The following is a 13385-nucleotide window of genomic DNA, read 5'->3' as shown; positions in this document are numbered from 1 at the left end:
AATTGGGAGAGAAGATCAAAGACCAGGGGAAATAGGTGATTTTGCATTATCATACACACAGCAGAGCATAGTGAGCAGGAGAGATTAAAGAAACCCACGCTGAAGCACAGAAATAAACTACAGTAAAGCAGCCATTCTTACAGCCACAGCGATGCCATGGAGTCACAAATTCTGACACCCCAGTGGCCTAGAGCATGTGCCCTGAGCAAGGCTCCTCTGTCACACCAGTGCTGGCCATGGCAAGCTCTGGGCATGGCCGAGCTGCTGCTGGAGCTGAATCCCCAGTGCCCACATCAGGTCCTGATCCTGGCCAGCCCAAGGGGATGGGCACGAAGGGACAGACACCTCTCAGTCCTTCTCCCTGCCTGACCAGGGACAGGCCACGGTGATCTCAGCACTGCCACTAAAATGTGTGGGACCAGCACGGGTCACTTGGCACTGCCAGTGACTCTCCATACTGCTGGCACGAGAAAAAAAGGGACACAGCCAACTTTACAATAAAAATAATTTCCATTTCCGACTCATTATTTTCTATTGTTGGCTTTCACACCCAAAACTATTACAAATGAATGAAATATTATTCTCTGCTTTAGTCAGTTTAATTCCCCACTTGGCAGTTCCGAATACTTTGTCCCCTTGTGGTGTCCCACGTAGCTGTGGCTACTCAGCTGTTGGGGGGGTGTCAGTCGACAAGAGAAAGTACCACACTCCAAGGCTGCACTGCTAGGGCTGTGGCTGCAGGAGAAACCTCCCCAGGATATGGTGGGCTGCAGGCCCCTGGAAGAGCTTCACCCCTGGAATTTTATTTCTTCCAGCTGGTGACACAGTTGGGTGGAGGGAATGGAACTAGTTTCCCTTAATCCATGAAAGGCCAAACGAGTTTAAAGCCCCCTAAAGCACCCTCCTCATTCAGGTTACCTGGCATTGAACACTTCCAGGGATGGGGCAGCCACAGCTTCTCTGGGCACTTTCTGCCAGGGCCTCACCACCCTCACAGGGAAGAATTCCTCCACATTATCCCACCTATCTCTGCTCTCTTTCAGTGTGAAGCCATTTCCCATTATCCTGTCACTCCATCCCTTGTCCAAGATCTCTCTCCACCTTTCTTGTGAGCCCCTTCAGGTACTTCACCCTCTGTCCTCATTGGATCTCACCCTCCTGATGGGACCACCACCACTTTTGCATCCCAGCAGCTGAGGGCACCTGCACCCCACTCTGTCAAGGGGCACAGAGGGACTGTCAGCTGTGGCTGTCCGAGTGGACATTGGGATGGACACGGTGAGGCCATGGCCAGTGAGTGCCCCAGATTCCCACCCACAGCTCCACGTGGATAGGATTCAGAGATATATCTATGTTTTTAAGTTACCTGTTAACTAAACACAGGAAGCTGATGGAAGCCCAGGCAGGATTAGCCCCAGCACCTCCCTGGCAGCCTGTTGGATCCGATACAAAAACAACCCACAGCATTTCAGGCAAAAAATCCTCAGCCCTGGGGGTTCTCAGTGTTGTCTGGGTGTGCTCTGCTTTCTTCTGCTTCTGCCCTTCCTCCCTGGCCAGTCTCCCTGGGCCGGGCTGCTGACCCAGCAAAATCCCTCACATCCCTGTGCACTACAAACACTGAAAAGGGAAATGGTTTTGAACAAAGTGATGAAGAAAAGCATTTCCATTAGCAAGCGGGTTTGTTTTAATCCCTCTGATTTCCATTTTGTTGGTTTGGTTTTTTTATTTTGCCCTGGCCTGTGCAGAGATGTGGGGTTTTTGTAGCCACGTTAGGTCTCATAGCCCTGTGACATCGGCAGTTTCAGTCACACCAGCTTTTGTCTCTGCTGCTTCCAGATGGGCAAACACGGGCTATTCCAGCCACTGCCTCGATAACAAGGCAGCTCTGAATTATTCTGAACAAAAGGGCAGCAGCTAAACCTATTAACACCAACTGAAACCAACCAGCTGGCAGGAAAACTGTGTGTGACCAGCGTGGATTGTCTGTGTCCCTCCACTGCCCCCATGGATGCTCTGCTGGCCTGGGCCTGGATTCTTCTGCATCGACAGCAGCAGAGAATCGTGGAATCATCTGGATTGGAAAAAACCTTTAGGATCATGGAGTCCAGGAAGGCATGGGAGATGACACAGGGAAGGTGTGTATGGACGTGTATCCACAAAGGTGGGGAGGGAAAACAAATCTAAGCAGTCAGAAGGTCACTGTCAAACACGTAGGACTTGGTGGTTTCAGGTGACACAACCTGGCCCAGGTGCTCTGGTGATCTGTCAGCACGTCTCAGCCGGCGACACCCGCAAAGTCAACACAGAAATCGACATTTCGTTGGGAAAAACGCTCACCGTGATTTGAAGAATGACAGAACACCGACAACAAAAGGAGGACTCCCAGCAGGGCGCTGCGGGGCCCCTCTCACGCTCACGGTGCTGCCCCAGGGTGACGGGAGGACCACTGATGAACCCGCCCCGGTCCCCGCGGCTCGGAAGATGCCGAATAACGGAGCGCCTTCCCCGAGCGGGGGGCACCGTCCCCAGACGAGCAGATCGATGCTGGGGAGGCTCGGCCGGTCCCGCTGCCGGTGTACACCCAGCGGGACGGGGATCCGGGCAGCGGGACGGGGGATGCGGGGACAGCTCCGGGGGTGTCAGCGCAGGGACAGGGACAGGGAAAAGGGACAAGCCGGGGGTGGCGGGCGCCGCCCGGGGAACGCCAGCCCTGCCCGGAGCGCTGCGGGGCGCGGGCCCCGAGCGGTTCCGGCGCGGGGCGATGCCCGGGGAACGGGACACACCGCGGGGAGCCCTGCCCGGACCCCCGCCCCGGCCCGCTCACCGCGGATGGCGGCGATGAGCGCGTTGCCGTCCTTGATCACCTCCTTGATGAACTTGTTGGTGCGCTCCAGCTCCTGCTCGTAGCACTTGAGGCGTTCTCGGAAGTCGGGGCTGTCCAGGTAGCAGTCGCTGAACTCCAGCGGTGGGTGCCCCATGGCCGCGGCTCGGCCGCGCTGCGCCTACGGAGCGCTGCCGCCGCTGCCGCCGCTACCGCCGCCGCCGCCGCCCCGGGCGCCCCGCGCCGCCGGCATCCCGCGGGCCCGCCCCGCCCGCCCGGCCCCGCCCGCCGCTCCCCGCCCGAGCGACCCCCGCCAGCCCGCCCGCCGCGCTTCCGGCCGCGCCGCTGCCGCCGGGAGGTGTAGTCCGGGATGAGCCGCCCCCCGTTCAGCCCGGCCCGGTCCAACCCAGCCCGGCCCGGTGCGGGACGCGGCCCCGCTCCGCCCGCTCCGCTCCGCTCCGCTGCGGGCGCTGCCAGCGCGCCCCCTGCCGGCGGGGCGGCGCCGCGCGCGTTGCCATGGAGGCGGCGGCGCGTGACGCGCGGCAATGACGGCGCGGCCGATCCACGTCGGCCGGACGGGCAAGATGGCGGCGGCGGAGGGGAGCGGGGCCGGGGGCAGCCTGGTGAGTGCGGCCGGGGAACCGAGAGGAACCGGGGGCCAAATACACAACGACAACCACAACCACAACCACGGGGAGGCCGGGCTGCGGGCGGGCCTCCCTCTCTCCCCGAGCACGGCCGGTGCCGGGCAAAGGGCAGCGCGGTCTGGAGGCCTGGGCGGGCGGCGGCTCGTCCGAAAGGGGACGAGGACAGGGTGAGGAAGGTGACAGGAAAGGGGCCGAGGACAGGGTGAGGAAGGTGACAGGAAAGGGGACAAAGCCGGGCACAGGGCAGGGGGCAGAGGGGCCCTGGGATGTGACAGTGACACCACTGCAGAGCCGGATCCAGGTCCAGCAGGGCCAGCACATTCACTGGAGTGACCACATCATCCTGCATAGAACTACAACAATTCCTGAGAATTTCCTGACAGAAATAGACTGCGCTTGCCTGACCTCAGAGAGTAGGATGTAGACGACAAAAAGAAAAGCAAATGAATGTAGACTCTGATTTCCATTGCTACTTTCCCCAATTTGGGACTCCAGCTATGGGCTGTCCCAGGCTGGACTCCTTTGTGGTGGTGCACAGATGGCACTTTCAGAAATGAATGAGTGGGGAAAATGTGATGGCACAGACCCTATGGGCAACCAGCTCCCACCACAGATTAGCCAAACCAGCACCATGATTGTTGTATACAGGAACTTGGTGTACGTGGCTGGGTTTTTTTGATTTGAAAATAAAACTTACTACTGTGGTGGCAATCATGGGATGTTCTGAAACGCTGCTGTGAAGGGGAGAGAAAAATTGAATGTTGGCGAAAAGAAATCAAGTGTGGGGTACTGGCAGGTCCTCAGACTATCGTGCTGGGGAGCCTCCCACCGTGCCCTCCATGCCCCGCCTGGCAGCGTTTGCCGTAGAACCGGTCGGGCTGTGCCCTGTTTGCCTTCGCCTCCGGGCACCCGGGAGCTTTCCTCGCCGCAGGATGGGAGGGCATCAGCCCGGTTAAACCTGGATTTGTGCAGCCTCGCTGTGTGCCTGCGGGTGTCCCTGCAGCTCCCCAGGGCTGTTAATGTGAATTTTTAATGCAGGTGGTGTGGTTGTGCAGCCCTCAAGCACCACCTCCCTTAAAACACGTTTTTTTACTTATTTCAGTTAGTGCTGGCGGAGCAGGGTGCAGAGGGCGGGTTCTGGGGGTGGCAGGGGACAGGCTCACCCACACCTGCTGACACAGCCACAGCCTGGCCCTGCTGCAGAACATTTATCCGTTGTATCCCTGAATCCTCAGCAGCTCTGTCCAGCCCCAGCCCATCTGAAGTGCACACGAGCATGTTTGTGTTTGTTCCTAAAGCTTTGTACCCGTTCAGTTCCCAGGTCTGGCAGATGTGTCGATATCCCAGGACATTCCAGTGGAAGGGGAGATCACTGTCCCTGTGGGATCTCATTCTCCTGATGAGGATTACTCCACACTGGATGAGCCAGTCAAGGACACAATTGTGAGTGTGAGCCTGTGGCTGGAGTAAAACTCAGGTTTTCTGGTGGTTTTGGCAGCTGTTGTGCAAAACCTGTGTTTTTGCACAGCTCTGCTCAACCTGTGCTTCAGTGGGGATTGTTTTAGAACTCATCACGTTAAACAAAACGGGTCAAAAAGTGTCTGAATTGTGGCCTAAAGTTTCTCTGTGATCCTGAAATCAATGTGAGGGCAGAGGCCTCAGTGGGAGCTTGTGAGAAACGCTACTGACTGAACGTATTTTTCATTTATTCTCTTTTCCTAGAGGAGCAAACAAGTTGTTGGTTATAATCTGGTGTTATTAAAAGATACAATATTGTGGTTGTTAAAGAAAAGGATGTGATGCTGTGGTTGTTAAGGAATGTAGGAAAAGCAGTCATTGTTTGTTGCAGAGGGTGCTACAGAGCTTGCTGGGTTGGATCCTCTTCTGATTTGCCATCCGTGTTCCTTCTGCCTCTTTGCTTTAGCTGGGAGCTGTAATTCTTGTGAGGGGATAAATGGAAGTGTTTTGTGTTTGTTTCAGATGAGGGACCTGAAGGCTGTTGGGAAGAAGTTTGTCCATGTCATGTATCCCAGGAAGAGCAGTGCCCTCCTCAGGGACTGTACGTGCTGGGGCCTTGCTGACCTCCAGGGGAGAGGCAGAATCCAGGGGATGGGGATTCAGGGGGGCTGAACGTCCTGAGCAGCAGAGCTGACAGCTGGGCTGTCACCAGGGCTCTGTGGCAGGGTGGTGTGGGCCAGGGTGGGTGGGACTGGGAGCTGTAGCAGCTGCTGGGTCTTGAATTAATTTTATTATAGATCGTGGTGTAAGATGCTGAATAAGAAAATTGTAAAGCAAAAAAAACCACCAAAAGATGTGGCAAACGGCACCTTGGGAGTTGGGAAAGGGGCTCTGTCACTCCCAAGAGAGGGGAACTGAGATGATTCTGTGACTTTTGTGATGTGTTTTCCCTCTCCCTGCAGGGGATCTCTGGGGCCCATTGGTGCTGTGTGTCTCCCTGGCTCTGTGAGTATTCCAAGGCAATTTGGAGTTTTGTAGCCCGGTGCATGAGGGAAATGAAACGTTAAAAATTACTAATTAATGTGTTAAGATCAATTTAATCTCATCCCTCTCTGATAGAACCCCGATTTTGGGGTTCTCTTGGTTGGGTTCTCTGATAAAATGTGTTTGTGACACTTCAAGCCCACTAGCACCTCCCGTCCCTACATTTAAGTTTTAAGGATGAACTCTTCCTGGTCCCTTGGCCCAGGAATAGTTTTACTGAAGGTGTCTTAGGTGTCCTGGTTCAGCTGTGGTGCCTGCATCCCGTAGTTATTCCAGGGTTTCTCTGAGGCTGGTTTGTTCAATCACACACTACTCTGCTGCTTTGAGAGGTACCAAAACTTTGGTACTTTAATTTCCATCTCAGCCTGTTGTCCGTGGCTTGATTTCCTTCTGAGTGCTTTCACAGCCCTCAAAACAGGGAAACTGACTGAAATCACCTCAGCTGAGCCACAACCATTTTTGTTACCTGTGCAAAACTGAGGATATAATGAAAACATTAAATGGATGAAAAACTATGGGCTTGCAGCATAACTGGGGATCGCTGTTGGGGCTCCTGCTCTGGCACCTACTCCAGTCTGGGAAAACTCCCATCAGTGCTGATGCCTCCATCTGTCTGTTCCCCACTGCAGCTGTTTCTCCCTGTTCCCCACTCCAGGATGCTGCAGGGTGGCTCTGCAGACAGCAAGGATGATGGAGGGCCCCAGTTTGCCGAGGTCTTTGTCATCATCTGGTTTGGGGCCGTTGTCATCACGCTCAACTCGAAGCTCCTGGGAGGCACCATGTGAGTGCGGGTGTGTTGTGTGGAGGCTCACTCACTCCTGTGCACTGAGCTCTGCCCTGCCTGGCCTGACTGCTGTTTCCCTGTTGCTGTGTCCCTGTGCAGCTCCTTCTTCCAGAGCCTGTGTGTGCTGGGGTACTGCGTGATGCCGCTGACCGTGGCCATGCTGGTGTGCAGGCTGGTGCTGCTGGCGGGCGCGGGCACCGTCAGCTTCATCATCCGCCTCATCGTGGTGGGGGCCATGTTCGCCTGGTCCACCTTGGGTGAGTCCCTGACGTGTGCCTGTGCTTGGGGAGCTGCAGCCCTGTGCATTCCCCGAGGCAGAACCAAGGGGTGCTCCAGTCTAAGGTGGCCCTGGGCTGCTGAAGTGATCTAGAAATAGTTCTTTCAATCCTTGAGCTGGCAGAGGTTCAGCCTCTGTCTCTGCTCCTGGTGATTTCCATGGTCATATGCAAATTGCCTTGGGCGGAAGGATGGTTATTTGATATTAAACTCTGTGAAACTGGTGGTTCATTCTATGATTAAGTTACAAATACTATTAAAAGTGCCAATTTTATAGAGATACATTTGCATGATTTCTCCTGCTCTTTATCTGTACGTCTGGCTCTCATTGTACAGTGTTAATCAGGATTTATGGCCAGGCTGGCTGGGGCTTGGAGCAATCTGGGCTAGTGGAAGGTGCTCCTGCCTGTGGCAGGGGGTGGAACTGGATATCCCTTCCAAGCCAAACCATGCTGTGATTCCATGATTCTGCGATTTGTCATTCTGTATGACAGAGGAAGTTGCACTTGGTGATTACAGCCCGTTGGTTTGAGCAGTAGTTTTATTTTCAACACAGCTGCAGTGCAGATCCTCACTGTGAGGGGGCTGTGAGGGTTGTGCTGCTCCTGCTTCACAGGTTTTGTGTCTCTGCAGCATCCACGGCGTTCCTGGCGGACAGCCAGCCCCCCAACCGCAAGGCCCTCGTCGTGTACCCCATCTTCCTCTTCTACTTCGTCATCAGCTGGATGATCCTGACCTTCACCCCCCAGTGAGCACCACCCCGAGGGACTGCTACACAGATGGACTTTCTCATGGACGCTGCAGTGAATGCTTGGCTTTATCTCTTTCTAATTTATATATAGGGATCTTGTAAAAAGGCAGGTTGTGGGATAAAGCCAGAGAGCTGCAAAAAGTGCTCATTTGTGTGTCCCTCTTTGTGAAAGATACCGAGGTCCAGCTGCTGAGGGGTTTATTTAGCCCTGTTCTGTACTGGTGTTAAATAAACAATGCCCACTGGTACAGGGATTGTTCCATCTGAGGAGAGAATGGGAAATCCTGGATTTTCAAGCTGCTGGGAGATGAAGTTTTTGCACCACTTGGCAGATTTCCTGCCCGTGCTTGGATCCTCACTGAAGATAAAGATGCCTTATCAAACCATAGGACTTCACTGCAATGATGTCTGGAGAGGAAAGAGATGTGTCTGACTCCTTGTCATTCCATTCTAGAGTGGTGGGATGTACACCCAGGCCATCGTGAGACTGGGGCTTTCCCAGGAAAGGAAAGTTCAGTCAAAACTCAGCTGGGTCCCTTTGCAGGGCATTGGAGCTGGTGGCAGGGAGTTGCTTTTGCCCATATCCGTGTGCTGTGTGTGTCCATCCCTTCATGTGGCAGGAAAAAGGTTCCAGCTTGGTGCCTTCAGCACTGCCTCCGTGAGGGGACTTGGGACTCACTGCAAGTTGCAGCCCTGTGACCAGAGGGAACAAAGCTCAGAGTCCTGCAGAAATGCTGAGACTGCTTTGTAGCAAAGACTGGGCTCTCACTCTGCATTTGGGAGGTGAAAATTCCTTGGAAAGTACCATGAATGTGTATGAATGAAAAAACAATGGGTTCTATGCAGAAAGTTGAGGTTTTGCTGCACAGGCTGTTTGGGTCTGAAAAACCATACCAGGGCTTGGGCCCCAAAGGGTTAAAACAGCTTGAAGGAAAAGAAGTAAATGGTACTAGAAGTGTTGGTTGCATCTGAAGGATGTGAATTCTGCTCTCACCTGCCTCTGTGTGACTGTTCCTTTGGTTGTTGATGGGGACAGCAAAGAAATGTGTGCAAATGTGCATTTTGTTCCCTTGTACTTCCCATGAGATGTCAGACACTTGTTCTGTGGGTTATTTTGTGGGGTTTTAATTTTGCTTAATATTTTAATAAGAGGGAGGGGGCTCCACCAGTCACTGCAGGTTGATTGTGTACCTCTCCTGGGTACAGATGTGCAAGAGTCGGGTGTATTTTGGCACAGACATTGGGAGCTGGGACTTGCTTTTGGAAACTACAGAAATTATTCCTGTTGTCTGTTGTTCTCAGTCATCAATCCATGAAATATCTGGGGTTAAAAAGCTGCTGTAAAATGTCTTTTTTCCTACATTTGTGCAGACAGATTGAAACTGAGGTCTGTGGGTTCTGCTGAGGTGTGAATGTGCCTAATTTCTAGTTACATGTGCAAGAATAGTCTGTGCTGTAAACACTGGCGCTGGGTGGGAGTTGGGATGGAAATTGCTGAATTTCAGATTAAAAGTGCATTTTTGCATTTGTGGATAATGAGCTGCTGTGTGGGGCAGGGCCTGGCTATGGCACCAGGGGCTGGATGGTGGTTCACAGACATGGGAACCATGGAAAAGGGAATTTTTAAGCTTCCATTAAATTATTGCTGGTATGGAATGTGGTTTTTCTTTTAAGTGTGCAGTTTTTCATTCAATTAAATGTTAGTTCAGCTTTTTGAAGCTGAAAAGAAGTATTAAGGGAAATGGATGGTCATGCTGTTGATGGCTATGGTGGGATTCCTTGAGCCAAGTCTTTCTGTCCTACAAGAATTTAACCACACTTTCAAAGAAAACCTTGGATTCTCTCTGGGTCTTGTGACTTGAGCTGCTCTTCTATTTGAAGGATAATTGGAGTGGCATTTAACTGATCCAGTAATATATTGAATTTTTTTTACATGACTTCAGAAAGTCAAAAAGCCCAAACTGGGGTTTGTTCCTCAGCCGCCCCTGTGGGTCCTGCAGCGCCCCTGCTGTGACAGAACCACATGGGCACATTAAACACAACCAAACCATTTTGGTTCAGGGAAGCAAAATGCCTCGAGCTTGTTTGATACTTGCAGATGCTGGAATTAGTGCAACTGTTTGATAGTCCTTTAAAGTGCCGGTGTCACCTTTGGGTGCCGAGTGCTCCCTGAATGTCCCTCTTCTGTCCAGCCAGGTGTGCAGCACATCCCTCCCAAGGGCCCTGCAGGGGAGTGACCCCTGTCACCACAGCAGAGAGGTTTAATTTGTGCTGGGAATGTCTGTGGTAAGAACGGTGGTGCTTTCCAAGGGGAAAGGCTTTTCCTTCTTGTTTAAAGCTGCTGGGGATGGGCGACAAGGAGAAGCAGCTGTGCTGCCTATAATGGGGTGTTTGAGCTGCTCTGCAGACAAATGGCTGATTTCCAATGCACAAACCAGGCTTTCTTTCCTACTAGGATTTTTTTAATACTGTTGATCAGCAGAATTTGTTATATATGTTTAATTTTGATCTATTTAATACCAATAAAAAGGAAAATAATTTATTTGTTTTAACTTGAAAAATGAAACAGGCTGAAAAGTCATGTGGGCAATGTGAGGTGTGGATGGAAGCTCTGTGCCCTCTGTGCCTGTGGCTCCTGCAGTGCCAGGAGCTCCCCTGGCCTGGCTGGGGCAGGAGGGGGGAGCTCCCCAGTCCTGTCCTCGTGTCCCCATGCCACACACGGAGAGCAGGACACATGTGCCACACATGCCAGAGCCCCTGAGGCTGAGCAGGGACATCACCCTGGCCAGGCTGGGATCCTGCTGGTGCTCACAGGCTGCTCAGGAAAGGAGCAGTGGTGCTGGTGTACCCCAAAAGCCAGGACCGGGGGCGAGGGGGGAGCAAAACCTGCTGGGAAGGGTGAATGGCATTAAGGCCCATCCCTGGCTGGCTAATAAACTAATGGCAATTAAACCCATCCCCGAGCCACGGCAGGATTTGAGACAGTGGCTTTGTCCATCTCTCGCTGGCAATGAGGACATCCATGGCAAACCTTGGCCAGGGAGCCCGGAGCTGGTGGCAGCAGGGACACTCTGCCCCTGTGCCGAGCGTGGGGACGGCCACCGGGGCCAGTGGTCACCAGAGGGCGGCAGGACCGCGCTGTCCCTGCCAGCCTTGTGCAGCTTAGTTGTCCCCTCTGCCTGGTTTCCATCATCCCCGGGAGCTCCGGGAGCAGGGTCGGGCTGCTCGGTCCTGCAGGCAGCACCGGGAGGTGACTTGTGAGCAGCCAGCCTCAGCCGGGTGGTGGTATTTTTTATTTTTTATTTTTATTTTTTATTTTTTATTTTTTAGTTTTTAGTTTTTATTTTTTATTTTTTTTATTTTTTATTTTTTATTTTTTTATTATTTTTTATTTTTTATTTTTTATTTTATTTTTTATTTTATTTGTTGTAGTTGTTTCTTTTTATTTTAATACATTTTACCAGTCCTGGAAATGTACCTGTTCCACTCAAAAGAGGTGCTCCCATGTTCAGCTCTGGGCTTTGTAGTTACACTTTGTTCAGCTAAAGCTCGAATTTAGCGTCTTTCTCCCCTAAGTAAATATTTTAAGGCCAATATTCTGCACGCTGAATTGTTGCCTAGGGCAAACAAATGGGGCAGGTGCTAATGGAAGGATGGACTTTGCCAGTAAAATCAGGAAGTAACCCATAGAGTGCAGCTGTTGACAGCTGGGACTGAACCTGATTCCTGACCTTTGGCTTTCCCGGCAGGGCGAGTGTGTGACATGGCTGCAGGAGCTGGAAGTCAGGCCGGGGGCTGCTGAACCTCCACACTGCAGGTACTGAATGCGAGGGCAGGGACAGGTGGGATGGGACAGGCTGTGCCCAGCATGGAGGGTTCCTCAGTGGAGATGCTGGGGGGACATCACCGAGGGCAGATGTGACAGCCCAGCACGGGGGCAGCTGCTGGGACAGACACAAGGGTCACTGCATTGCTCTGCTCTCACCTTGTCAGGGGGCAATGCCTGTGCTGGGGGGCTCTGGGAGAGGAGAGTGAAGGTTTGCTCTATTTATTCAGAATCCTAGTTGGAATAAAAACCAATAATGCACTTCCTGATGTGGGAAGGGCAGGTTTGGTGTTTCTGCCCCAGTTACCCAGTTTCTACACAGTTACCTGAACCTTGTCCTCTCTGCCCACATCTCAGGGAAGGGAACAGGGAAAGTTTTCTGGAATGCCATGGCTTCCCCGTGCTCTGAGCCCTCTGTGTCTGAGCAGCTGCTGCTCGTGCTGCTGCTGAAAACCAGGGAGCATCAACAGAGCCCTGGGGACAGTGGCACGTGGGCAGGCAGAGTCCTCCCACCTGGGAACTCTGTTCTTCCCAGCTATGCCCAGGTGGGAAGAGATGGAGAGATTCCCTGCCTCTGTCAAACTTTCCCTGCCTGTGCAGAAGTCGTGGCCCCAGCTCCTCCAAGGAGCCTGAAACACACCTCAGACAGCCTGAGATCCATCCCAAGGAGCCCCTCCACATCCCCACTCTTCCCCCAGTGCTGCCTTGCCAACAGTGAAAAGGTCATGATGGGAAGCACACCCTCCTCTGAAAGTATAGGAGGAGTTTGGTATTTTAAGAGAGAAATGAAGAATACAAACCCAGCTGTTTGTTTCGAGCTCTAACTGTGGGTCTGCATGTTCTGGTGAGGAGAACATGGAGGTTTCTAGAATGAGGGCCATAACACCCCTTTCTAATCAAGTAGAATGGAAAAGAAAATGAGGAAAAGCAAAAGAAATGCAGTCTCCTGTGTGGTTCTTGCTAATGAGTTTTGGTTTTGCATTGCCAGCTTTGCCAGTGAGGGTTCCATCCAGGGGCGATGGAGCCAAGGAGCGCTGAGCACCAAGCAAAGCCACCGGTGTCTCCAGGCCAGCAGGATGAGCCCCTCAGCCCACGCTCTCCCTCATCTGCTGAAGATGAGGAAGGTGTCTATGGCTTCCTCTGTCCAAGGAGCAGCAAGTGCAGTCCTGAACATGAGCCTGTTTATGAGCTGATCCATGACAAATCCTTGCTGTCCCTCTGGGGATCTTTTCCCAGGAGAACCAGGAGGCACCAGTCAAGATTTATCAGCCCCCTGCGGGGACCTGCAGGGCACAGAGGGGATGCTACAGACCACAATACATTTTTCATCGGCAGTGAAGTGTTGGCCTTTGATGAACATTCCCGGACAAAGCCTGGGCACATGCTCAGGCACAACAAAATAGAGCAGGTGGGGCTGCTCAGGGCAGACCTAGGGAAAGCCCACAACGCCCTGGATTGCAAGGAAGATGAGGTTAATGCCTTCTCTGTGTCTCCTGGGGAAGTGAAGACATCCTGGACACCTGGTAAGTGTTCCACATGGTGGCTCTGGGTGCCTGTTCCCTGTGCCCCATTCCCTGCTCCCTAGAGGTGCCCAGCTGGTCCTGAGGTTGGGATGCTCTGGCAGACACAGATGCTTTGTCTTCTTGTGCATTAGGCTGGTGATGTGCAGTTCAAACCCAGCGTGTTAAGTTGCCTTTGTGTCCTTTAACAATTAGTCTTACTACCCTGAGGGGTTTCTACCCAAACAGGAACTGGATTTCTGTTCATCCTGGGGTGGT

At 52.8% G+C, this 13385-nt stretch overlaps 2 protein-coding genes across 4 annotated transcripts in view; one reads left to right on the top strand and one right to left on the bottom strand.

The window, feature by feature from the left end:
* The window catches only part of OPHN1 (oligophrenin 1), a 50949-nt gene extending 47845 nt beyond the window's left edge, over positions 1-3104 (bottom strand). For all 3 annotated transcript variants that reach the window (XM_030272485.4, XM_030272484.4, XM_030272486.4), the window contains exon 1: positions 2825-3104. In XM_030272485.4, coding sequence (XP_030128345.4) covers positions 2825-2978 — 154 coding nt within the window. In that variant the 5' untranslated portion in view covers positions 2979-3104. The remainder of the gene's footprint in view (positions 1-2824) is intronic.
* A 276-nt stretch (positions 3105-3380) lies between these two features.
* Positions 3381-8167, top strand: YIPF6 (Yip1 domain family member 6). Its single transcript, NM_001245267.1, is given in 7 exon segments — positions 3381-3444; positions 4783-4911; positions 5449-5527; positions 5889-5931; positions 6626-6751; positions 6854-7011; positions 7664-8167. Coding segments are annotated over 7 exon segments (693 nt in total). The 5' UTR covers positions 3381-3405; the 3' UTR covers positions 7783-8167.
* Positions 8168-13385: the final 5218 nt, after the last annotated feature.

Source organism: Taeniopygia guttata, chromosome 4A, assembly GCF_048771995.1.
Source record: "Taeniopygia guttata chromosome 4A, bTaeGut7.mat, whole genome shotgun sequence".
NCBI classification, from domain to species: domain Eukaryota; kingdom Metazoa; phylum Chordata; class Aves; order Passeriformes; family Estrildidae; genus Taeniopygia; species Taeniopygia guttata.
Note: the sequence above shows the minus strand (reverse complement) of the source record. Positions and strands in the feature narration are given on the sequence as shown.